The sequence below is a fragment of the Erpetoichthys calabaricus genome, chromosome 9 (genome assembly GCF_900747795.2).
Source record: "Erpetoichthys calabaricus chromosome 9, fErpCal1.3, whole genome shotgun sequence".
NCBI lineage: Eukaryota > Metazoa > Chordata > Cladistia > Polypteriformes > Polypteridae > Erpetoichthys > Erpetoichthys calabaricus.
The window spans coordinates 134,626,583-134,652,848 of record NC_041402.2 but is presented as its reverse complement, the minus strand read 5'-3'; the positions used below and the strand labels follow the sequence as shown (position 1 = coordinate 134,652,848).

Sequence of the window (26,266 nt, the reverse complement as noted above, 5' to 3'; positions counted from 1 at the left end):
TTCCATTTAAAAGATAATTTCAGACATTATGTAAAATTTTCTGATTTAACATTCAGACCTGTTTAAAGGATAATTCTAGGGCTTACAACAGCATGAAAACAACATTGGCAGATGAAACCCTACAATGATGAATAAAAACTAGGGAGATAAAACAGAGGAAAAAATCAACAATACTGTAAGTAATGCAGCGGGTGGCCGGGTCCTATGCCCAGTCGGGACACCCCTTCTACATATGTTGTGGGGGAGCAACCATGGGCTCCTCAGTACCTCTCCCGGGATGCTTGGTGGTAGCCTCCCTTTCTGATGATGGTGCCTCAGTTTCCCGCAGGGCTCCATGGGAGATGGAGTTCTCCACAGCCCTGTTGGGATCTGGGGTGGCCACCAGGGGGTGCTGCATGGGTCCCTGAGCCTGCATGGACAACTATACAGCCCCACCCGGAAGTGCAATTAGAAACAGGTGATCAAGCACCTGGAGTACTTCCGGGTGGGCTATAAAAAGGGCCAGCAACCACCACTCAGGAGCCACAATTGGGAGAAAGAGAATGAGGTTGCCAAGGAGGAGTGGTGGTGCCAAATGGGAGTGTGTTTGTGGTTTTGGATTTGTGCTTATTCGGACTGTGTTGTGGCTGGCGGGATCATGGGGATGATGTGCCCTCCAGCTGAAGAAAAATAAAAGTCCTTTGTGTTTAACACGTGCCTCAGTGTGAGTCTGTGTTGGGTCAGGCGCAATACAGCGTCCATATCACAGTAACTATAAACTATACTTAAGTGTATCAGATTTGCTGTCAACTGTTAAAGAGGTCTGTCTGAAAATTAGGGGTTAATAAGGTGAGAAAAGAAAAATAGTTTCAGTAAAAGCAAGTAGTTTGTGTGTTTGTAAATCCAACACAGATTTCAGTTCATTAACATTAATGAATTACGTAGTGTATAGTTATATTAAGTGGGTAGTTGTTGTAAATGAAATCAAGATCCTCTTGAATGGGTGAAATAGGCATAATGAGTTTTATAGCAAGCAGTGCTTCAAAATTATCCTCTAGATGGCACCTACTGTACACCAAATGCATACGATGCAAAAGCAGCTAATGCTGCCACCTAACTGCACTTTGGCCATAAGCTGCTTGTCTGATGTTAACTTGTGTATTATTACAAATGCTTCTAGAAGTAAATATATACTGTAGGTCCAATACATGCATGGTTTTTGCAAAATTAAACTATTCTGCAACATCATTTCTAAATACACTAGGGGGCTCTGCCCCCTGCTCGCTTCGCTCGCCAACCCCTGGTGTTGGGAATGACAAAGAGCGTGATGTATGAATGAGATATAGAATAGTGTGACGGTGTAGATGATGCAAATAGAAAGCACCCAATAAAGTGTGTGGCACAGTGTAAAGGTTTATTTGAAAATTTCTTTGTACACGCCGTTTAAGTGTAAAAGGTAATTCCAGCTCAGAACTTGTAAGGTCATTTAAGATGGTTATTGTTGTGATCAGAGTCAAGTTTGTCAGAGCTTAGAAAGAGTTGTGTCTTTCCAGGAAGTAATGGAATGACTTGGGTATTTATGTTTTCCACATTAATATTTTTTGGACATAATATAGTGCGTTGTGTTAAAAGGGGCATTTGGTCTAATGAGATTGCTGTTCCAAATCTCTCTGTAACTAAGTCGTCGCAGATAAAGGCTTGAGGAATTGTAATAATATGTGGGTGAAGTCCATCTGTATTGGTGAGTGTACCATCTCTCAGTTGTAATAAGCAATTGTTATGATCTGGTTCTGGACATCGTATCTTTTTTACTAACTGTATCTTTTGAAAGCAATGCCAATTGTCTGCGTATTTTAAGGTGCACTGAACAATAGCTGAGTGAATGGCATCTGGAAGAATAGCTAATCACTGTCTAAAATCTCCTCCTCATAAAAGTACCTTTCCTCCAAATAGAATATTATTATTCATAAACGTTTGTTCATGCCATTGAACATTCATCAATAAACAACATTTTTTCAAGACGGATGTCACGTGCAGTGCCACCGTTAATGTTCATAGTGGATTCCGATTTGTAGGATCTAATGTAGTTGATAAAGATTTCACTTTCAGGTACATCGTCAGTTATAAGCTTCTGTAGATATTCAGTATATGAATGTAAAGAAGGCAGTCTAATTTGACCCTTTTGACAACAACGTGTAAATGTATAACTTGTATTGCCAGTTGTTTCTTCAGGGAAGTGAACTAAATGACAATGATTGCAAATGACATTCATTAATCCGAATGAATTTTCCTGGTGTATGTTTTGCTTGTGCCGTTTGAGAGGCGCGTTGTTGCATGTGTAGTATTTGGGACGTGTTGTTTTGGAGCTGTAATCGATTTGCCTGTGCTGTGTGAGAAGCCCGTTGTAGCCTTCGCTGCCATTAACGTATGTCTGAGACGGGAGGTGTTTCGTTTTGAATCCGTGCCTGTTACGATGCAGCACTTTGATTGATAGTTTGCGTCATGTGGATCTAGGATGTAGATTTGTGCATATTAAATGAACTATTGTAGGATCTAATGCAGTTCATAAAGTTTTTACTTTTAGGTACATCGTTAGTTAGAAGCTTTAGTTGAGCTTTGCGTATTTGGAGTCGAGTCATTTTTTCTTTTAGAAATATGGATAAGTAATAAGGAGTATTGCACTCACTGTTAATATGGAGCCTTTTCTGCGGTTGAACGGTTAATAGTGCCTTATTGTAATGAGATCCACCTATGCTGCATAGCCGTCTATTTTGTTGTTTCTTTCGTGTTTGTGTGTTTGTTCCTGTTATCCTTTCCTTTTCGTTTTGTACTGCGTATTTTAAGGTGCACTGAACAATAGCTGAGTGCATGGCATCTGGAAGAATAGCTAATCACTGTCTAAAATCTCCTCCTCATAAAAGTACCTTTCCTTCAAATCGAATATTATTATTCATAAACGTTTGTAGAAGTTTATGAATGGTGTTGAGTAAGTGACTTCATGCCATTGAACATTCATCAATAAACAACATTTTTTCAAGACAGATGTCACGTGCAGTGCCACCGTTAATGTTCATAGTGGATCCCGATTTGTAGGATCTAATGTAGTTGATAAAGATTTCACTTTCAGGTACATCGTCAGTTATAAGCCTCTGTAGATATTCAGTATATGAATGTAAAGAAGGCAGTCTAATTTGACCCTTTTGACAACAACGTGTAAATGTATAACTTGTATTGCCAGTTGTTTCTTCAGGGAAGTGAACTGAAAGACAATGATTGCAAATGACATTCATTAATCCGAATGAATTTTACTGGTGTATGTTTTTCTTGTGCCGTTTGAGAGGCGCGTTGTTGCATGTGTAGTATTTGGGACGTGTTGTTTTGGAGCTGTAATTGATTTGCCTGTGCTGTGTGAGAAGCCCGTTGTAGCCTTCGCTGCCATTAACGTATGTCTGAGACGGGAGGTGTTTCGTTTTGAATCCGTGCCTGTTGCGATGCAGCACTTTGATTGATAGTTTGCGTCATGTGGATCTAGGATGTAGATTTGTGCATATTTGCGTTGTTGATTTGTTTCAGGGTGCACTGTTCCAATGCGATGCAGTATTTGTGCACATATGCGAAAGTAGTATGTGCCATTGCCTTTTGGTGGCCTGATATTTACTCCGGTATATGCAAAAGCAAATGAACCATTGTAGGATCTAATGCAGTTCATAAAGTTTTTACTTTTAGGTACATCGTTAGTTAGAAGCTTTAGTTGAGCTTTGCGTTTTTGGAGTCGAGACATTTTTTCTTTTAGAAATATGGATAAGTAATAAGGAGTATTGCACTCACTGTTAATATGGAGCCTTTTCTGCGGTTGAACGGTTAATAGTGCCTTATTGTAATGAGATCCACCTATGCTGCATAGCCGTCTATTTTGTTGTTTCTTTCGTTTTCGTGTGTTTGTTCCTGTTATCCTTTCCTTTTCGTTTTGTACCCGTGACCGTGTATTCATGACTTGTTTCTTTCTCAGCATGCGAAATATGGATAAGTAATAAGAAGGATCGCAGTCACTGTTAATATGTTTCTTTTTCTGCAGTTGAACGGTTAATAGTGCTTTATTGTAAGGAGATCCACCTATGCTGACACCTATGCTGTCTAGTGTGAAGGTGCTGATGTTCACTTTAGAATATGTGGCTTTGGGTGTCACTTCTTATGGATGTGTGTGTGTGTGTGTTGGGGGGGTTGAGGATTGTTGTCGCGCAAGCGTCTTCTTTCTTTTTGTGTTCCTGTGTCTTGTTGAATCCCCCTCTTTGTGTGTGTCCCGTCCCTTGCTTGTAGGGTCTGTGGGGTGGTTTTGTGTTCTTTTTTTTGTGTTCCATGGGCTTGTTGAATCCCCCTCTTGGTGTGTGTCCCGTCCGGTGCCTGTAGGGGGGGGGGGTGCTTTGCTGTTGTGCGCGAGCCTCTTTTTTTTTTTTTTTTTTTTTTGGGTCTAGTTTCGTGTGCAATGTGTTTCGTGCTTTGCTTGCGTTTGAATACTTTTTTATGTGCCGTTTCCTTTTTTCGGTGCTCTTTGCGCCTCATTTCTCAATTTTTCCTGTGCTCACTCCTTTTTTCTGTGGTCTTGTCCGCCTCTCGCGGCCCCTCATCCGCCTCTCTCGCCCTCTTCTATCCGCCTTTCTCGGCTCCTCAGCCGACCCTCACGGACTCTTTTTGCGCCTGCGCAGTACGTCTTTTTGCAGCTACGGCCCATTGCCGGATGTGCCTGCGTCCATCATCCGGTTTAGCATTCTCGGTTAGTAATATGGATTGTAGGTGACTGAAATGATTTTCTGTGTCACCTGACAGTTTTTTTGTTTAAAATGTGGCCATTTAAAAATGACACATTGTATTATTGGTCTGTTAGCAAATAATCCTCAAATACCTTTACTCCTACTCATGCATCTCACACTTGTACTTCCTCTTTCGTCGCATCACCAAAGCCAAACTAACCAATCAGATTGCTGTGGATTTTTAATGCCTCATAATTCAATAGATATTATGAAGCTACGTGGGTACATGGGTTTATTTCAGAATGATTTATAAAAATGGAAGTGTATTTTTATAATAATGTATATATAAGTAACAATGGTTTCATTGTTTCAGAATAGTTTACAATAAAACATCTCGCAAAATATCAAATGCACCAGGAGTAGAATTCAGAGTTCCTGGGTTTGGCAAAACTAGCCCTGTGGAGTTCTTGGACAACCACAAGTTAGCAGGTTGGTTTCAATTTACTATTTTTTTATCCAATCTTTCTTTTAAATAGGGCCAAGGCAATGAGGAAATCTTTGAGGTAATCTTTAGATTACTTCACATTAGACATACTGTACTGTATATGAATTTTTACTTACTATAATTAGTCAATATTTATAGTCAATGTTTGATAAATGAATGCACTACTAATTCATGTCACTCCTAAATATTTATTCTTAGTTTATTGTGCACATATTACATCTTCATGTTAAGTATTACATTTTCAGATTATTTTTAATTATCTTAAAATGTACTCTGTAATATACATTTCAGTGGCATTTTTAGCATGGAAAATCTAGGATTGCACAAATTATTTAGTCAAGAAAATGTCATTATTCAGTCATACCATGGAGTTATTAAACTGAACCACATCACACTTAGTAGCTGTTAAACCTCAAGTGAAGGAGAGAGGAAGGAGGGAGAAACTCTTTGTTTCTAAATTAGGGAAGGAGTCCCGTACCAGCACCAATGATTATAAAGTTTTGGCCTAATAACCCCAACAAAAATCACACAAACCATGCAAATCAATGAGCATATCTTGTGAACAATAGTACAGGCAAAAAAGCTTCATGTTAAAAGCTGTCAAACATCAAATACTTAAGACTGTAACCATTGTCAGCACAAGGATACTGGAATTGCAAATGAATATTTATGCAGTAATATAGTAATTCCAATACACCACTATTGGCATATCATTTAGTCCATGAATAAAACAACGAAAGCACAGATTAAGTTCATTTGTTGAAGAGAAAGTTGGTGCACCAGTCCTTTATGCATGCAGACTTCACTACTGTTATCATTAACTTACCCATTCTGCACATTTTTTTGTCTTGCAACCAAGTCAGTTTCTGCCTAATTTGAAACAACACATCAAGTTGAGAATCAAAAGGCTTTCAGGTGAAAAAAGTCAAGACACAACACACAGACTACACACCCTACATGACTTGAATATAAGACTCTAAGGCTGTCCAGCAGCCATTCATTTCAAATCAAAAGAGAATTCATTAGATAGATAGATAGATAGATAGATAGATAGATAGATAGATAGATAGATAGATAGATAGATAGATAGATAGATAGATAGATAGATAGATAGATAGATAGATAGATAGATAGATAGATAGATAGATAGATAGATAGATAGATAGATAGATAGATAGACATTAAGACATAATGTGCAAAATAAAACCTCCCCCTGGAGTTTGTATCTAAAATTGACCTGCATGGAAAACACGTGGTCTGATTGCCTACTGTCTTCCGAACTAACCTAACTTCTTATCCATCTATCATCATCACAAATTATCATCATCAGAAGCAGACCAAGAACTAGATTACTATCACTAGATTAAAATCACATAGGCAATCACTGATCTTGTAACCTTGTTGTTTGATGTCCAGCACCCTACCCACTACACCAACCCTGTTGCCCATTTCAATGCCTTGGTACACAAAATATTTATTTTAATCATTACTAACATAAAAGAAAACAGAAATATTTTTCTTCTCTTAAATTATTGATGTGTTACCTTTAAATTGTATTCACCAGGATATTTGCACACAATGGTGCAGCACTTGGTTGGCCTGGGATATGTCAAAAATGAGACTCTTCGTGCAGCACCATATGACTGGCGGATTGCACCCAGTGAGTATCAGAGACTGCTTCCTTTTTGAATAATGGGATAAGAAGCAAAAAGAAATATTATCTCATAGTTTTGGAGTATGTGAATTTCCCCTTGGGATTAATAAAGTATCTATCTATCTATCTATCTATCTATCTATCTATCTATCTATCTATCTATCTATCTATCTATCTATCTATCTATCTATCTATCTATCTATCTATCTATCTATCTATCTATCTATCTATCTATCTATCTATCTATCTATCTATCTATCTATCTATCTATCTATCTAGTTGCCTAACCTTCCTTTTCACCAGAGGGCTGTTGTACACCACCATCCAGCTATGACTTTCCAAAGCACTACCAGAAAATAGTCATTTATGCCACAAAACAATAGAGCAAAGTACAGGGAATTAAGCATTGGCCTATTGCCTTATGGTACAAAAAAGTCATGACCTTGAAGATCTTTTTTAAGGCTTCTGCTGATTCTATAACATATCTCCTTGAGAAAAAGCCCTCATGGCTCTTATTGGACTTTTGTTTTTTCTTTGTACCACACCTGTCTGCCCTCAAGCCTTAAAACATCACATTCTGGTTCCACAATGTCATATAACAACTGTCTTCTTGAGAAAAGACTTCCTTCTGTTTAATGGGATAATTAAATCTTAAAACAGAGTATGGGAAAGAATGAATGAGAAGGCAAGTTCTCCTTGAGCTCAACTGACTAAGTTGGCTGTATCCTTCAGTCTGAACCCAGCAACCCGTGTTCATATCCAGCAGCTGCAAGTGAAGGTGTACTGACAAGAGGAACTCCCAAGCGAATTTCTCATGGGTGACAACCAACTATCATAGATAGTTATGAGAGTATAATCATAGTGGTGTTTGTCCATGCATAAGCTTAAGAGCTAACAGTATCTTAAACTGAAGGTCACTTTCCAAGTGTGCCTTTTAAAGGTCATTGCCTTGGTCTACTGATGTGATGGTGAATAGTAGGAATTAGATGCTAGAGCATATGTGTTTACCTATCCTGACAAGATTACTTGCTTCTGTTCTAAGCCTTAGGATACAAAACACTCCTGTGTGTCCTTTAAAGATGTCATGCAGATGGCACAGAAAAATTATATAAGTTACTAGCCAACCCACGGCGTAGCATACGCCGCATAATTATGTATTGATGGGTGAACACTTCCTGAAAGACACAGTTGTCCAAATGGGGTGGGTTTGAGGATGTGACTGTAATTGAATGAAAAGATGGAACTTTGGAGAGAGCAACATACAATTGTCTGTGACTGAAAACTGGAGAACCGCTGCTGCGCCCCCACCTCCCAGAGTGAGGGATGGGGCTGGACGGCGGTCACGTGCGGAGGGCGGAATGGGGTGAGAGGGGAAGGACACCCAGTCAGGACGCCCTTTCCGCCCCCTCCGCCTCTCCGGAGAGAGGGCGGGTAAGCAGGCCCGAGAGGTTTCGGGTCCTAACCGTCCAACGACGGGTCAGCACAACCGGTAATGATCCTTCCGCAGGTTCACCTACGGAAACCTTGTTACGACATTTACATCTTCTAGGTAGGCAAGTTCGATCATCTGACGCCCATTCCGCCCCCTCCGCCCCAGTCCCCCCGCCATTCTAGTCTGCCAATTTCTTAGTCATTTCTTAGTCATCGTTCAGTACGCACTGCCTGCTCATGTGCCCGCCCCCAACTCCTCACCTGAATTGCTTTTGTCTGTGTACAGTCCACATGCACTTGTGAGTCACGTTGACTGTTCATTTTCCAAACACCGCCTCAGTCGCTTTCGTCTGTGCTACAGTTCACATGCACCTCTGAGCCACGTTCGGGCCAGGTGAGGTTTCCCGTGTTGAGTCAAATTAAGCCAAAGGTTCCACACCTGGTGGTGCCCTTCCGTCAATTCCTTTAAGTTTCAGCTTTGCAACTATACTCCCCCCGGAGCCCAAAGACTTTGGTTACCCAGTTGGCTGCTTGGCGGGTCATGGGAATAATGCCGCCAGATCGCCAGTCAGCATCGTGTATGGCCGGAACTACGATGGTATGTGATCTTCTTCGAACCTCCGACTGTCATTCTTGATTAATGAAAACATTCTTGGCAAATGCTTTCGCTCTCGCACGAATTGTTGGTGGGCGGGGCTCTGTGAGTTGGCGGGCGTGGCTCTGTCTTGCGTGCGTCTTGCTTGCCATGGACGTAGTGAATTATATATATAGATTTCTAATTTAAAATGTTTCACAATTCTGTTTGTATTTGAAAACTTTTGGGTGTATACTGGTAGACATGAAGATGTCTTTTTTGAGTTACAACTAGTGTATCAGACAGAATCAATTGCTGATCTTATGCCTATGTCTGAAAGTGTTTCTGGCAAACACCTTGAATCTGTATTAGTCACATCCTACCAGGCATAAGCAATTTGGCACATTCTTTTCTGTAGTGAAGGTAAACTTCCAGTAAAGAAAATAAGTAGACGTTTTGCAAGATTTCTTAAAATTACTGACCACAAATGCTTAAATAATCTTTAAAAGGCTACCATGGTTAGAAAGGGTATTGATCATAGGTGTGACAGAGGAAGAGCTCAATAGAACCCATGCTTTAAGAAAGGAACCTCTATTGGTAATTGCAAAGCTCTTGTGCCAGTGTGGGTGAATAGCCTCAGGCCGATAGGACATGTGATTTAAGAATTCTCTGGAAGTAAATACTCTGTGAGCACAAAAGTAAAAGAAATGTAATGGAGAAAGTAGAAAAAAGAGTTACCTGAAGACATTAGGTGATATCACAGATCTCCTACGTGAACAAGTTTGTTTCTATGGGAAGTACTACGATTGACAAGAATGTCTAATCCCTTAATTGTGTATTGAGGCCCATGAGTGCAGGCATACTGTCTCAAAACTTTCAAGTGACTTTACTTATTCTAGTGACTTACTTATAAAGGCTTCTCCCTGCCAGTAGTCCATTAATCCTGGATTCTGGAGTTGAGTTGTGGCAGTGACGTAGTATGGCCAGATAATAATGAGGGAGCGAGAAAAGCAGAGAAATTGGAAAGTTAACAAGAAAATTGCTTGTAGAACTGTGATCTTGGTGGTGACTATTTGGGCAGACCTACTGTGCTTTGTTCCATGTTTGGGTGGAATCATTTTTGCAAAATAAAATTTAACTTTAGCTACCTAATATTTTGTAATAGATGTACATACTAAAGTGAACTAGTATTTTTTTCTTTTTTAAAGAGCATATTTAATATTTTTATATTTAATTTTTTTGTTATTAACTGTGTTTCATTAATTTAATGGTGAACTGTAGATCAAAAACATTATTGGTTATTAGAAATGAAGTTTGTATTTTTCTAACTGATGTAAACTTACAGATGAACAAGATGAATACTTCAGCAAACTGAAGGTGCTGGTGGAAGAGATGTATGAAAATTACAACAGTTCTGTTCAACTGATCGGGCACAGCATGGGCAGCAACTACATACTGTACTTTTTGAACCAGCAGTCACAGGCTTGGAAGGATCACTATATTAAAGGCTTCATTTCATTAGGTGCTCCATGGGGTGGAGCAGTCAAACCATTAAGAGTTCTTGCTTCAGGTGGGTAACCAAGTAAATTTTTTATTGGTTTTGTTTTTCTGCATCAAGTATTTTACTATATTATGAAAATCAAGACCTGTGTCCATATTTATTAAGCAAGAATTAATCCTAAGAATTGCACTGAAAGGACTGTGAATGAATTTTGTCAAGATTTGGCACCCTTCGATGAAGTTTTGTTTTTATCTGATACTAATGCTAAGGTTTCACCACTGAAACTGCACATGGATTTTTGCCAATTCAAAATAAAATCAAAAATAATACAGTAACAAGCACCAAAATGGAGGCACACACACCAAAAAAGAGTAAAGCCTGATAATGGTCACATTTATTTTAAAAAGCATCATCTACAGCTATACTTTCAGAAGAATCACCTTCCCACTGATATAGCCATGGGAAACACCTTGTAAAGTAACAGTTACTGAAACTACCCATGGCTATATGTTTCATTCACTCCTCCAGTATTTCTGGTTGTCTTCCAGAATTGCATATCATGTTCCTCTCCATAATCCCCCCTTATCTTCTACAAGGCTATATCTATCTAATGCACCAGAAGCCTCTACCTGCCTTCTTGAATCTTCCCAAGCTTGTAAAGAGTAACATGGATATTCCATGAGTTCTTGGATATGTAGAGCTCAGCATACCTGTTTGACATTTTGCTGTTGACCTCCCATCCAGCCATATTTACCTTCAAGGTAATATGCTGGCTAGTACAATACAGTTTGCATTCATGACCACTTGTGTATCGCTACTGTGATGTTGCTTGCTATTTACGTATGTGTGCTTATCCACACTTAGGGCAATGATCTTTATGTGTGGGATGATTTGCAAGAATGCAGCTAGTTTTTAACATTTCCTCCAGTGCAATATTTGGGAAATTTTGCGATGTGACATAAACAAATCATTGCCGTGGAGAAGGTGCAAAAAGCATAACACTGACTACACTTTCATTTTGGCTGACAGCGCTTAGCTTCTCTGAGAAGATGGATCAATGATGCGATATACAAAATTGTTACAAATATTATTCCTACTCTGTGAAATTAATACCTTTTTATGAGTTCATTGTTGTCCAGTGTTTCCGACACATTAAGCCTTTCCTGGGATGTGTGTAGTACTGATCTCTGCCTGAACGCCATCTTCTGGCTGCTCCTAGTGAGTTAGGACAGCTCAAGAGCTCTTCCAAATCCTGGTGTAGTTAGGAGTAATTTCCTAAATTTGGATAATTAATCTAATACTTTTACTTCTATTCCTAAAAGTAGGTCTAAATTTATGTCACTTTGAGATTTTTCAGCCAATTAGAATAGAGTAGTTTTCCTACTCTTAGACGCTTGAGAAATACAGGCACAGGTCAATTTCATGATTAAATAAGTTATAAAATGTACACATGGTGTAACATTCAAGTATGCCTGGGAACTTCATTATTTTTTGAAAACTGAAGAAGTTTTCATTTTTGTTTATTTGCTTCATCAAAAACAGATTGTATACTTGTTAAATATTTTTTTAAGAATGGGTTATATTAAAAATTAACTGACAATAGATGTACTGAAATATAGTTCCAGATTACATAAAAGTCATGTTTTTAGTAGCATTTTACAATGTTATGTAGTTAAGAGCTGAAATAGCTCTCACAGACACTAACGCAAGTGAAGTAAATATTGTGTTGATTGGTTTAGTATTATTAGTTGTTGGTAATGGAGGGTCTATGCATAACTGAAGTTCATGTATTGTAAGATTTTGTAACTCTTTTGAGACCCACCCCAATGGGGCGACACACCAAAACATGATTGACACTTCTGTCAAGGGCTGCTTGTCCATCACCGAGGCAACCGCCTGTTCACAGCTGCCTCGGATGACCCGGAGTGTTTCCTGCTTCGAGCACATGGCAACACTGATACACTGGTACAGGGGAGGCCTGGCAGCTATTGTGGCCTCATTTTTAACCAAAGAGGCCCTGCAGGTCATGTGGAACCTCCCTTCTGAAAGGCTCAATGATTATGTTTTCCATAAGCAACAGATCCTCCTCCGCATTGCTATGAGCCCAGTGGCCAAGGTGCACCAGTTTCATCTGTGGCACATTGACCCAGAACACCCTGTATATACAAGGACAGGTACAGGACTTAGTGGACCTGATTAAAAGCTGGTTCCAGGGGGACACCTTCGAGTGCATTATGGAGAAGTTCGCTTTTGATGCACTCCTTTCATGGATAGATGAGGACATTTGTGATGAGATTCTCCAGAATGACGTCCACTCGCTGTTAGACCCAACCCGCAAACTGAAAGGTTCCCAAGCCACGTGGAAGCAGAGGGGCTACCCGGGCTTGGCCCTGACTTTGATCCAACCAGTACAGGCTCTAGATGGAAGACACCATTGTAGGAACTCCATAGTGGGGACTGAGCGCAGGTGCTTTCACTGTGATCAACTGGGATATCTGGCTCGGGACTGCTACCTCCCATCTGCACAAACCATGGACATTGGTTTGGCCCAGGTATGCGGCTCACAAGTTTCCCCCAAGATGCTAGTCAAGGACAATTTTAAGGTCTCTATTAAGTTGGCCGGATGTGAAATCCCAGCGCTGTTGGACTCTGGTAGCGACCTCTTTGTAGTTCGCCCGTGACTTGCTCCGGTAGACCCCTTATAGGACTACAGACCGGGTGAACCTTCGCTATGTGTCCATGGGGATTTTAAAACATATGAGACTATCTTACTCCCTTTGAAATTTAAAGGGAATAACTTTAAGGTTTGGACTGCCATATCAGACACTTCACCCTGGCTTCTTTTAATAGGGAAGATGAATACCTTTTTCCCATGGGTCTTGGACACCTGCAAAGCACCTCCCTATGTAGTATATTGAAAAGAGCTCACTGCTGACAACATCAATCAAGGAGCCAGGTTAGAAATTGAACCTGAGTTGTCCAGTGAGGTGGGAGACGAATCCTCAAGTGAGGACCCGGGACAGCTGGCGGACTATACCCCCCCACCCCTACTATCTGGAGAGGGAGGACCCAAACTTTAAAACACCACACTTTAATTAAAGATGGTTTCTTGTATCGGGTGATTTCTGATTGCATGGAGGACAGGCGTATCGATCAGTTAGTGGTGCCAAGTGGGCATAGGGAGACGGTTTTAAAAATTGCTCACATCCACATTTTGGGGGGTCATCTCAGTGCAGAGAAGACAAGGGAATGCATTTCGAAATGCTTTTATTGGCTGAATATGAAAACAGTTTTGTAGGGTGTGTCCCGATTGACAGATTGTTTCCACTCATAGACCAGCTAGGGGTCCCATCTCACCAATGCCTATTTTGGATGTTCCCTTTGAGAGTGTCCCATCTCACCAATGCCTATTTTGGATGTTCCCTTTGAGAGCATTGGGCTAGATATTCTTGGTTCACTCCCCAAGAGTACAAATTTTTAGTGTATGCTCATGTTGGTTGACTATGTGACAAGATACCCCGAGGTGGCCACTCTACAGAGGGCGAATGCACAGACTGTCGCTAAGCTCTCTCAGAAATGTTCACGCATTTGGCATTCTGCGCAAGATTTTTACTGACCAGGGTACGCCCATCATCTCTTGCATCATGAAGCAGCTGTGTGAGAGACTTGCAATTAAGGAATTGAGCACCACTGTTTATTATCCGCAGACGAATGGCCTGACTGAGCGGTTTAATGAAATGTTGAAGCAAATGATACACTGAGTAGCCTGTGATGACCTGATGCCTTTTCTCCTGTTTGCTGTTCGAGAGTCCCCCCAAGCATCCTCCAGGTTGAGTCCGTTTAAACTCCTGTTTGGCCGGTGACCACGTATGGTGTTAGACATTTTTCAGGAGGAATGGACAGGGGTTCACAAGGCACCACATGGGGGGAGATTTGTCGATTGAGACAGAAAGAACAGATCTTTAAACTGTCCACTATTGTGGTGGAACATATGCAGTGCAAACAGAAGGCACAAAAATGTAATTATGACAAGAAAAGCAAACTCTGTGAGTTTAAGAAGGGGGATCGGGTACTTGTGTTGACCCACATAAATTTCAAGCAAAATGACTCAGCCCAGCAGTAGTGGAAGAGCACATTAGTCCAGTCAATTATAAAGTCAGAATTCTTGGTCGGCAGAATCCCATGCAGGTTTTGCATATTAATCTGTTGAAAGAGTGGCATGACCCACACAAGGCCCTGGTCACATCGATAATTGGTGATGATTTGATGAATGCCCAGAAGGCAGAGTTGCTGACATTAATCGGAATGAACTCTGATGTCTTTTTGGCCTTGCCTTGCTGGGCAGAAATTGCAGAATACAAGATCATAACTGCACCTGGTGTTACCGTACATATGCCCCTATATCGCCTGCCAAAGGCAACAAGAAAGGTGACATATGAGGAGGCGAAACAAGTGCTCAAATTGAGGGTTATCCATAAACACATAAGAGAGTGGCAGAGCCCGATTGTTCTGGTTTCAAAACCAAATGGCTTGGTCCAGTTTTGTATAGATTTCCAGCACCTGAACAAGATTTCCAAGTTTGATGCATACCCAATGCCGCGTATAGATGACTTGTTGGAGAATCTTAGGGAGCGTCCACCCTGGATCTCACAAAAGGGTACTGGAGGGTGCCCCTGGAGGAATCCAGATGTGAGAAAACCGCATTCACCACCCCAGATGGGTTGTCTGTTTTGCTGCCAGAATCAGCCATTGGGTGTAAAAAATACACTAAGTTGAAATAACCTTCTTCTAATTAAATATGTAACAATATATTCATCGGTAATTGAGGATGTTTAGATTTTTTAAGGTTTTTTTTTTTTTAAAATGGAGCTTGTTCAATTTCAAAACTTGTACTCTGAGTAACGATTAATTTTTTTTGAATTTCCTGATAAATTTCAATGAAGAATAAATGCACCAATTTTCAATAAAATCATTCAGACGGACAGACAGATATGACAACAACAGTATGTTATGCAAACACACCAAACAATTGCTAACGCGGCTCCTAAGTATCAGTGCATCAGAAATTCTGAAACTGTCATGCCAACTCTTTTGCATCAAATTCCTCCAAATCTCATTCACAGTCCTGGCAACTTTCTTGTGGTCTTTAGGTTTTTACAAACCCTACAGTGCTAATTGCACTTAAAGCACCAGCCATAGTTTTTTGTTTTTATACTCACTTGCAAGAGACAGCAGAGCATAAATCAAAATGATCAGGAGAATAGAAAGTCGAAGAACAGGCTAAAGGTGAAAACCAAAGGGGTTATTAGTCAAAGTCAAGAAGCAATAGAAAAAGGTGGAGTCAAAAACAACAGAGAGTGTTATAAAACAAAACAGAAAGATTAAATAAAGATCTTTTAATGCACTGCAAAGCAAGGTTTATCTGTCAAGGTCAGATGCTCTAGAAATGCCTCAGTGTCCTTTGTATCATTAATAATAATAATAAATAATAATACATTTCATTTATATAGCGCCTTTCCCATGCTCAAGGCGCCAATCATTGCCAATTTAACATCACTAATGACCACACCGGGGAATTCTGAGCAAGTGACGGCAGAAACTTAGCATAATAACGTCTAAATGGGAAACAAAAATAGTGTTGCAAAAAATGAGATTAAATAATAAACATTCTCAAAGCAGTTTCTAGACAAAATCAAACCCCATATTTGAATCCATTGGGGTTCAAAGGAATATACTCACTATACAGATTAATAGGAACCACCCAGGAATTTATACAAAAAATCATTAAAGTTAAACATCATAACAGGGTTTTACTTCTATTCATTGCTGAAAAATTAGCTGATAACCTGCACTGAAACTGTTGTGAAGTAGAAAAACAGTTAGCATGCTGTTGGTGTTCATATTAATCTATTATTGTAAGTCACATTTGTCTGACAAATAAGTTTTTATTAATTTTGTGCATATGAGAGACATTCAGGATACATACAGTCAAAATGGATTTGGATCACTTGCAAAATTAATTTAAACACTCACAAAAAAAAAATAAGCATGAGCAAAGTTCAGAACAGAGTCACATTTAGCTAAAGGGTAAATGTATATGAGGTAACATATACTTGCGTCACATCATGTTGTGTTTACGCCTGTGGTCTTTTTTTAGGTTTCATTACATTTGGAGCAAAGCAGGAAACATTTATTATGTTTACTTGTTTTTTATTTTTACTAATGTTTCCTGAAGAAAGGTATTAGCTCTCTGGAAGTGTGTTCTTTTTAATTGCTGCATTTAAATAACCTGAATTTAAATAAAAGATATTACCCCTCCCACCCCATGCAATATGACGGTTAAAAGATTATCCGAGTACAAAAGGATAATTTAGCTCTTTATTGATGGTTTCACGTGGTATTACAAACAGGAAGCTTATGACAGACATATTAAGCATGTGGGAGACTTGATCTGTGCAGTCCGTCATCTGTCATCGCCACGCTGAAAGGATTTTAGCCGGACAGAAGACAGAATCTTCTGCCCGGCCTCGGACGGAAGACATACTCTTCCGCCCGGAAGCTTCAAAGTGTTGGCCATAGGTGTTCATTCTTATACTCTGTTCCTCCATGTGCAGGCTCTTGGGTCCGGGTCCAAACAAGGGCAGGAAAATACTCAAACCCCACCTTCAAACATTCAGGAATAGCACAATGCCCACATACAGTTCCCATTCTCCCAACAAGGAAAGAGGTTTTTGCTGACAGAAGACAGAAATATACTAGTCTGTCTTTAGGCTGACCATTCAATTCTTCAGTTGTCTGTGTCTCTCTTGTCCTGTGCTTGGCTCGGCAATTCTAAATGCTGATACTGTGCCTGTGTACCATATTTGGTCTGCCTGTATGAATGAATCCATAACAGTGGGCACACAGAACAGTGACATTAAACTTAAATAAAAAAACACATAGTATAACAACTAACTATTGGTTAATTGTTTTTTGTGCTGATTAAGCTGCAATTCAACAATGATCACGACTTTGTGTAGAGCCACTGACCAGTAATTTATATGTACAAAAGCATGTGGTATACAGTTTTCTACAGCTTTTGAAATGTGAGAATTGCTTCACAATTTTCTTTTGACTTCTTGTCACCATCTTGTTTCATAAGGACATATTGCGGTTAGTAAACAAAAGGCATCAGGCAATTGCCAGTTGAGCCACACTGCAGGATAGCCCTGGGCTTTTAAAGAAGTTTTTCAAGTAATCTAATCTCTCTTAAAATTATCATATATTTTCATTGATATATCTGTTTTCTGCCCTATTCCAGTCTGATTGGTGACTGTAAAATGGTCCAGGATATGTGTGTGTGCTGAATCTTGTCAAGTTCATTTATATAACACATTTTAAATAATTTTAACTACTTTACTACAGTAGCAAATTAATAAACAAACGTACAACACAATACTTTAGAATAAAAGAGGATAAAAGTAAAAATAAAACCACTAGAGATCAAACAAAATAAATGGTTATAAAAGAGAGCAAACAAGTAGAGAATAAAATCCATTGTTGCAAGTAGGGATGTCATGATTACCAGAATTTTTGTATTCAGTACCAATACAAGTAAATTGTTACAGTATCCGATATCTTTCAGTAAGTTGGAAAAAGCAGAAATCCCATTCAGTGGCTATTTATTAAAGTTCCTCCATTATTGAAGTGATCAATATTGTGCCTTTTTTCGGTAATGCAATATAAAATAGATAAATACTAACTGTAACAACAAATTTAAAATACAACTTTAAAAAATCATTTAAGTAAATTAGTATTGGCATTCATAAAGCTCAAAATGGCATGAATTTTAATTTGTGGCAGAGGTGGGGATACCCCCAGTGTAACAACAAATGGGGAATTTATAATTCTGGGGGGGTTTCAGCATAGGATTTGTAAAGAATAATATGTCATGAACTACTTTATTTCTCTTAGCATGTGCACATTCTAAATTTATTCTCAGACATTTTCTGTCCGGTAATTTAAAAATACTGCTTAAACTCCATAATAAATATAAAAATTCAAACATTATTATATATGTACTGTGAATTCCATTAAACTGGACTGTGATAATTCCATTTAATTTCCATTTGTAACAACATGCTTTTAAGGTCTCATTTGTCAGTGAATTAATTGGTTAAGTTTGCAAAATTTACGATTATTAGATTTAAATTTACATTATTAGCTGGTTTAAAAAATATCAGAGTAATATTTAAACAGATGAGTCATTTTTTTCAAATTGTAAATGTTGGAATCTTATGGTGCTATAATTTTCCAAATTTGTCTCTTCTTTTTTAACATTTTTCCCAACTTTAAAGCTTTCTATGTAAAAATCAAACTTGTCAGTTTTACATGAAATTATTTCAGAACTCCTGTTAAACAGCCTTTGTTTAGCTGTTTTCAAGGTTTCTTATGTGAGTGATCTGTCTTTGTTATTGCTGTGTACAAATCCAGAAATAGACAATTCTTGGGCTGTCGTTACATGTACTGAATGCATTTATAACTGTGAGATAGCATTACATTCTTAAACAACCCATTCAAATGAATGGCATGTAATTTTACTTATGGATTATATAAAGAACATTAGTTTTTCTTCAAAAGAGGAGCAAATGACACAAAATCAGTTTGTTAAATAATAAGTAAAGTGCATGCACTCATACGCTGAAACTGTCCTGCATGAGCACACAAGCACTTCCAAGCGTAACTTCTGCTTTTTCTTTTCAACATGTGTTGATGTGTTGCTGTAGCATCACTACTGTGAGCCATTTTCATACGTAGTTTTTGGTCACATTTTTATCACATATTATTGTGCTTTCCAGAATAATATGTCCACTTGCAGTCACGCTTGAGTCCAACATCTCAGTACTACCGATACTGTAAAACAGCTGGTACCGTTATGTTTTTGGAATCTTGATATTAAATGAGTACCGAAATATCAGGTCTTGTGACATCCCTAGTTGTCAGGATACTCTTTGGCTAACTGCACTTGAGTAGGTAAGAGTAGAAAATGTACCAATATTTGTAAATGTAAAGTGTGACTTGTAGTGGGCTCCAAGACTCATCTGCACAACAGTCAGTCTCAGGTTCAAATAATCTTTTTTTTTACAACTATACCTTTACAGGTCCTCTGTAAAACACAATTCTGTTTTCTTTTTTTTTTTGGTCTTCCTTTCCACAAATCCCTGTAGGCAAGTATTGTCCTCCTCCTCTCAACTCCAGCTCTCTTCTTGTAGTGCATTGCTCTTGTCATTGTGGTTTCTGGGATTAGTCGCAATGTTGGTCTTCTCCTAATCTACCAGTGGGCAGTGGGCTATTACTTGAATGCTCCTTTCAAATGGGTGTTTTGTGACATCCTTGCCAGTCTGGCCCACTGCTGTACAGTCAGATACGCTTTAGAGCCCAACTGGAAGATACATGTAAGAAAACAAAACAAAATAAATGAAATGTTGATAATAAAATGAAACCAAAGCCCTAAACGAGAACCAAGAAAGGTTCAAAACCAAAAGTAACACACAAGACAAGACTTAACAAAGACAGGTTTAGTCTTTTTTTAAGGGTTTTGGTAAGGACATAGGGATAAGTAAATGAACTCAAAGCTGTCCTGTTATCCTTGTCGCATTGATGATCACAGGTCACGATCTCAGAGACCACACCCACAGAAATGCAGGAAGCAGACCTAACAATGGGAATTAAAATGGATGTGTTTGAGGACCCTAAATGGAGTTCAAAACTTTGCAAAACAAAACAATAACATTGCAAATAAGTAATATAGAATCAAATATTGACAATTGGTGCTCACAAGAGAAGAAAAGTGCATTTTATTTTCAAGGATTCCCGATGTCTCTGACCCTGCTACGTGACCTACTTCTTCCTCAATATAACTGCAATAAGTAGCCATTTGGCAGTCATCATCTTAAGTTTCAAGTTCTTCTGTGAGGTGATACTCGGAAAAACGCAGACTGTCCAGTGTTACGCTCCTGTAAAACCACTCCTCCTTAACAAATCCAGGGCATTCCAGGTGATATTAGGGCTTTGTTAGATTCCCGGAGATTTTTTATTCTTTGATTTTTTTTCTTCTTGCCATTTTGTCAGGTAATAGACATTCTCTTGTTATTTGTAGGCAGTTGTGCCATTGTTACGGTTTTGCCACATTTTTCACATATGACCAGGACTCCTGCCAACTATGCCAGCGTGAGAAAACAGAACAAACACAAAAGCAACTTGGGGCACACTAGCCTGTATATATATATATATATATATATATATATATATATATATATATATATATATATATATATATATATATACTGTATATGTACATATAATTGGCAGCTGTTTTGCCAAAAAAGAGAATGGAAAAAATGATTGAAAAGGTCAGCCAGTGCTGTACTGAAGCATCTTCTCAGATGTGAATGGCTGCCATCTTCTGTTGATGGTGCTCTTTATATATTTTGGAAAGAGGAGGTTCTACCAGTATTAGGTAATAAAAATTACTTACTATATACAATTTGAAAAAGTGACAAGATCACAAAATCAAGAAAGTTTACTAGACTCACTACCCAATAACATTTAAAGTTGAAACACCAGTGAACATTAATAATTTTGATTTTTTTTTTAAAGTCTTGGCACAGATAAAGCACCAGTGATTCTCCAGGTTTTAGTCGGTTGTCTGTGAATTTTTAGATGTAAGCCATTGTCAGTGAAGAAATTTGATCAATGTGTTGGATCATTCCATCTTATGTAACACAAAGTCCTGGTCAAATGCTGGAGACCTGCCTTCGAAACCTGTCCAAGGATGGTGAGAAGGAGCTCTGGTTTGGTGTCCTTGTTTTAGTTATTCTATTCTAACTCCAGAAGGTGATCCTGAGAATAAGACTAAAGCTACCTCTGGGTCAGTAGCCTGTTGAGAGTGGAGTCCGGTAGTATGCTGTGACCAGTGCTCATCTAGCAGATTTGGTAGATTTGTGGGTCATATGCATAGAACTTTTGGGGCCCTATTCATTTATCAAAAACTAAATTGATTTTAACAGACTTGAAAGGGATATTATTATGTAACAATGTTGCTTTACATTTTGATTGCAATGCGCATTTCATATTACTATAATAAAACATTTTACCATAATTCAACAGCTAAATGACTGGCATTTGAGCTTCCAATTATTCAGCTGTCAAGGAGCAGGCAGAATCATTGACTGTTCATGTCAATAAAATGAATGTCATAAACAATTAAATCTCAGTCATTATTAATATTAGATTGAACTGTATGAAACAGACCAGTATTCCGCTAAGCTGCTTAATTTGGCTTAGTAGCGATTACATTTGAATTTAAACTAAATTTAAAATACACTAAAAAAAATTATATCACTTGTTTATTTATAGATCAGTTTTTTAAAATATTGCAAATTGCTTAGTGTTAGAATTTTTATTTTTGAAATGAATTTTGAGAAAAAATTACATAAGGTGGGTTATAAATTTTAGGAAAACAATTAATTCATATTGACAATTTAAATACTGCTTACATGTAAATATACCCATTTTTATTTGTTTTAAAACATTCTAAACTGCACTATAGATTTTTAACTGTAAAAATAAATGAGTAATTTAATATATTTTATATGTGTTTTCAACATTGTACTAGCTAGTCATCCATAATACCTAAGATGTAATTACAGTATAAGTATTAAGTAACATTTTTGTTTTCATTATAAAATACTTATATATTTCTTACTAATCTGTGATACACACAGAGAAATGTTAAACACAGTACATACCATTTTACTTCTTTTCTACAAAACTGTTGACTACTTTGTCATGACATTAATTTTGCTGTACAGAGCTTTCCATCCCTAGAAATTGTTAAAAGCTTGTAAGTTAGAATGGAAAGTTTGTAGTTTTTGATTTTTACTGGTACACTCAATAACCTTTCACTAATTATATTTGATAACAGTAATGGACTCTCATGTGTTTTATGGCATCACTACTAAAAGATTCATCTTTTGTTTCTGTATATGCTTCTAATACATTGCTTGTCTGATATTCACAGTTGAAAAATTGAAAAAAAGCCAGTCCTTGGCCATTGTTTTCTTTTTTCACTTTCAAAGGTTATTTTCATTTCATGCTACACTCTAAATAAAAATGGGTTTATGACTTTCTGAACAACACGACAAACTACCAGGTTCCACTCACAGAACCATATTGTTATTATCCTAAGCTGCTACTTGCTGACCTGGAATATCCCCTTCAGAAATAAGCCTGGCACCATCTTTGTGCCATGAGTTGACATCAATGACAATCTATAATTCTTCCTTTTTAAAATTTGTTTCATAATCTCAAAAAGTATAGCCTTGCCAGTTACTTAAGGGTACAAAAACAGCAGTTTATTTCATGGTAATTTTTGGAATTTGGACCAGGGGCCCGCTGCTATGTGGAGGCTGTGTGTCTGCACATATTAAGTGTACCTGTATAACTCCCTCTGTTTGACAAGAAGAAGGAATGAGAGAGAGGTAAAGGGAGAGAGAGAGAAAGAGAGTGTGACATGAGAGATGCAATGGAACTCATTAATGGGTACTTTGGTCGGACAGAGGGCTAGCCACCCTACATGATAGCCAGGGTACTTAAAGACTGGCTCTGCTTGACAGTACAACAACAACAAGATTTATTTATTTATATAACACATTTTCATACAAATTATGTAGCTCAAAGTGTTTTACATGATGTAGCAGGATTTATTTTTTTTTGTCCTTTTATCAATTTCTCTCTCTCTCTCTGTTTCTCACCATTTTTGTGTTAACCCTTTTTTTGACCCTTGCTAATGTCCTTTGTCTTACTAATTTCTTCATTATTTTTCATTTTGAATTTTCCTTGTCATTATACTGGGTTAGGAATACTAAGAAAGAGCTCTCACTTATTTACTATTTCTCTTCATGTTCACTCAAAATGATAACTGAATGTAATGATTAATCAGGCACTGCCATATCACAAAAATGCAACTTGTTTTTCTCCCCTTTTTAGTGGCGCCCACACCTGTCATAAAATTGTGAATAAATCACTGTCATGAATTATGTTTCCTGTTGTTAATGCAGGTGAAAATGATGGGATTCCATTTGTGGCAAATATAAAAATTAGAGAGAAGCAACGAATGACCACCAGCAACCCTTGGATGATTCCTAGTGAACTCAGCTGGCCTACAGATCATGTCTACATTTCTACTCCTACTTTCAACTACACATATAATGACTACCAACACTTCTTCCATGACATTAACTTTGAAGATGGCTGGTACATGTGGGAAGACACCAAAAACTTAACAGCTGGCCTCCCACCTCCTGGTGTAGAAGTTTACTGCATGTATGGGACAGGCCTACCAACTCCAGTTACATATATCTATGATGAAAATTTTCCAAATGCAGATCCTATTAATATTCTGTATGATGATGGTGATGACACAGTGGGCACTCGAAGCATGGAGCTTTGCAAACGATGGATTGGCAAGCAGGATAAGCCAGTCCATGTTATTGAGTTTCATGGTATGCAACACTTGGACATTGTCTTTAGCAGCAGAAGCCTTAATTGTATACAAGAGATTCTAGAAGGGAAATTTAAAGGTCCTTGACCTAATGAAACCGCTGAATCTGGACTTTTCACAAGCTGGACTTCAATGTCACCAAAGCACAATATTCTAGTGTCAGATGTTAATTTTCCATCTTTGTACTTGTTTGTAGTTTGACTGCTAATTTTTTTAGGAGGACTGAGAACTTTTAGCCACATTTAACAAAATATTAATGATTCCTTTGTAACTTGTCATTTTTTTCTGTTTTCTTTTTCACTATTATTGAAAGTATTATTAAAGTGAAGTAACAGTCATCATTATCAAATTGGCTTTACATTGTCTACTCCACAAGTTTTATTGTTGTTAGGTGGTGACAGCAATTTCCCCCATAGGATTGTATGTAAATACAATTAATCCGTTCCAGACCGTGCGAACTATATGTAAATATATATATTTTTTAGTTTTTAAGCACAAATATAGTTAATCATACCATAGAATACACAGCGTAATAGTAAACTAAATGTAAAAACATTGAATAACACTGAGAAAACCTTGAACAACATAGAAAACTAACACTGCAATAGTTCGTGCTATAGTGCTAGGAACCGCTCGCTAAAAACACTTTTTTTTTAATGAGTTTTAAGCACAGGGGAAAAATGAACATTTGAAAAATCCGTAATTTAATAATCCACCAAGAAAAGTAACATTGCAACAATGCAGGCTACAAACCAATCACTGTAAACAGAACTGAAAAGAAAAACAAGCCTTCTCTATCTTATGCGTCCCTCCCCTCTCTCTCTCTCGCTCGCGCTCTCTCTCGTGCGCCTGTGTGTGTGTGCGTGTGTCTCTCTTTTGCGAGCCTGGAGCGCCTGTGTGTGTGTCTCTGTAGCGTGCTCCTGTGTGTGTGTGCGCCTCTCTCTCGCGGGCTCCTGTGTGTGTGTGTGCGCATCTGTCTCTCTCGCGCTGCCTGTGTGTGTGCGCGGCTCTCTCTCGCACGCTCCTGTGTGTGTGCGTGTCTGTCTCTCTCGTGCTGCCTGTGAGTGTGCGCAGCTCTCTCTCGCGCTGCCTGTGTGTGTGTGTGTCGCGCTCTCTCGCTCTCTCTCTTCTTCGCTGCACAGGAAATGCACAGCGAGAGACTGAACATGTACAAACCGAAAGGGAACCTGGCTTGTTCGTATACCGGGTGTGTGGTCGTGAACCGAGGCAAAAGTTTGGCGAACTTTTTGGTTGTAAAACTGATTTGTACGTGTACCGAGACGTTCGACTTAGAATGTAGCTCACCAATCAAAAAAAATATGTGTGTGTTCATATTTTTATCATCATAACTGCTTTCACATTAAAGCACTTATGAAAATCATTTGGAAACTGCAGAACAAATATGCATTTTACAAAAGGAAATCTTCCATCACTGGCCATTTCTGAACTAAGATTAACTTTAGTATCAGGAAATTATGTCTTTGAGGAAGGATTTAAATTAAATGCAGAAACTGATCTCTGCTTTAAAATTTGATTAAATGCAATCTGACAGTGCCTTTAGCATACTAAGTGTCTTCTTTTTATGATGCATATAGCAGGCATTCATAACTATCAGGGCTTAATTCATTTTAAAAACACATAAACCCTTGCTGAGGATAATACTTACATCTGGTATGTGTAGGAAATCAAATGTTTGCATACATTTCAAATTTTCTTTATAATTGTAAATGTTTTTGGCTGTGTTGGAGTTAATAGAGAAATTATTTGCATCCGTGAAAATTTAAATAACTAAACTTACCAGGAAAGGCCTTTCATTTTTTATATAACTATGAGGTTGTTATTTTTTTTTAAATAAATTTGCAATTGCAATTTTCTAAGTACTTTTTTAAGTTCTATTAAATAACAAAATAAAAAATGATACTGATGAACAATTTAAAAATATTTTTTTTGTTTTTGTATCATGTTAATTTTTGGTTCTGCACTGGATAATTGCTGAGATGCATCCCAGTCATATTGTTCATGACTAAATATATTTTTTGTTATTAACTTATGAACTTTGTCTCTTTGTAACTGCCATTGTCCTATTTTGATGTATCAATTAAGAGAATCCATAAAAGAAAATTGATCTATTTTATATGTTAGTCTTATGTACCACTCTGCCAGTTTGGTCCCAAACATACAGGGCACTCACTATAACAAGTGTTTTAATTAGATAGAGCCCATCTCTTTATTTATTTATTTATTTGGTTGTTTCTTTGTTTAGTCATCATTTCAATCTGGCTAGTATTCAGTCTATAGTGCCTGTTGTTAAAGTTTAACCTAAATAGGAAA

General features: G+C 38.0%; 1 protein-coding gene across 1 annotated transcript in view; it reads left to right on the top strand.

The window, feature by feature from the left end:
* lcat (lecithin-cholesterol acyltransferase) overlaps positions 1–25,981 on the top strand; it is a 46,045-nt gene extending 20,064 nt beyond the window's left edge. The window contains exons 3-6 of the mRNA XM_028810186.2: positions 5,101–5,216; positions 6,797–6,892; positions 10,237–10,461; positions 23,493–25,981. Coding sequence (XP_028666019.1) covers positions 5,101–5,216; positions 6,797–6,892; positions 10,237–10,461; positions 23,493–24,022 — 967 coding nt within the window. The 3' untranslated portion in view covers positions 24,023–25,981. The remainder of the gene's footprint in view (positions 1–5,100; positions 5,217–6,796; positions 6,893–10,236; positions 10,462–23,492) is intronic.
* Positions 25,982–26,266: the final 285 nt, after the last annotated feature.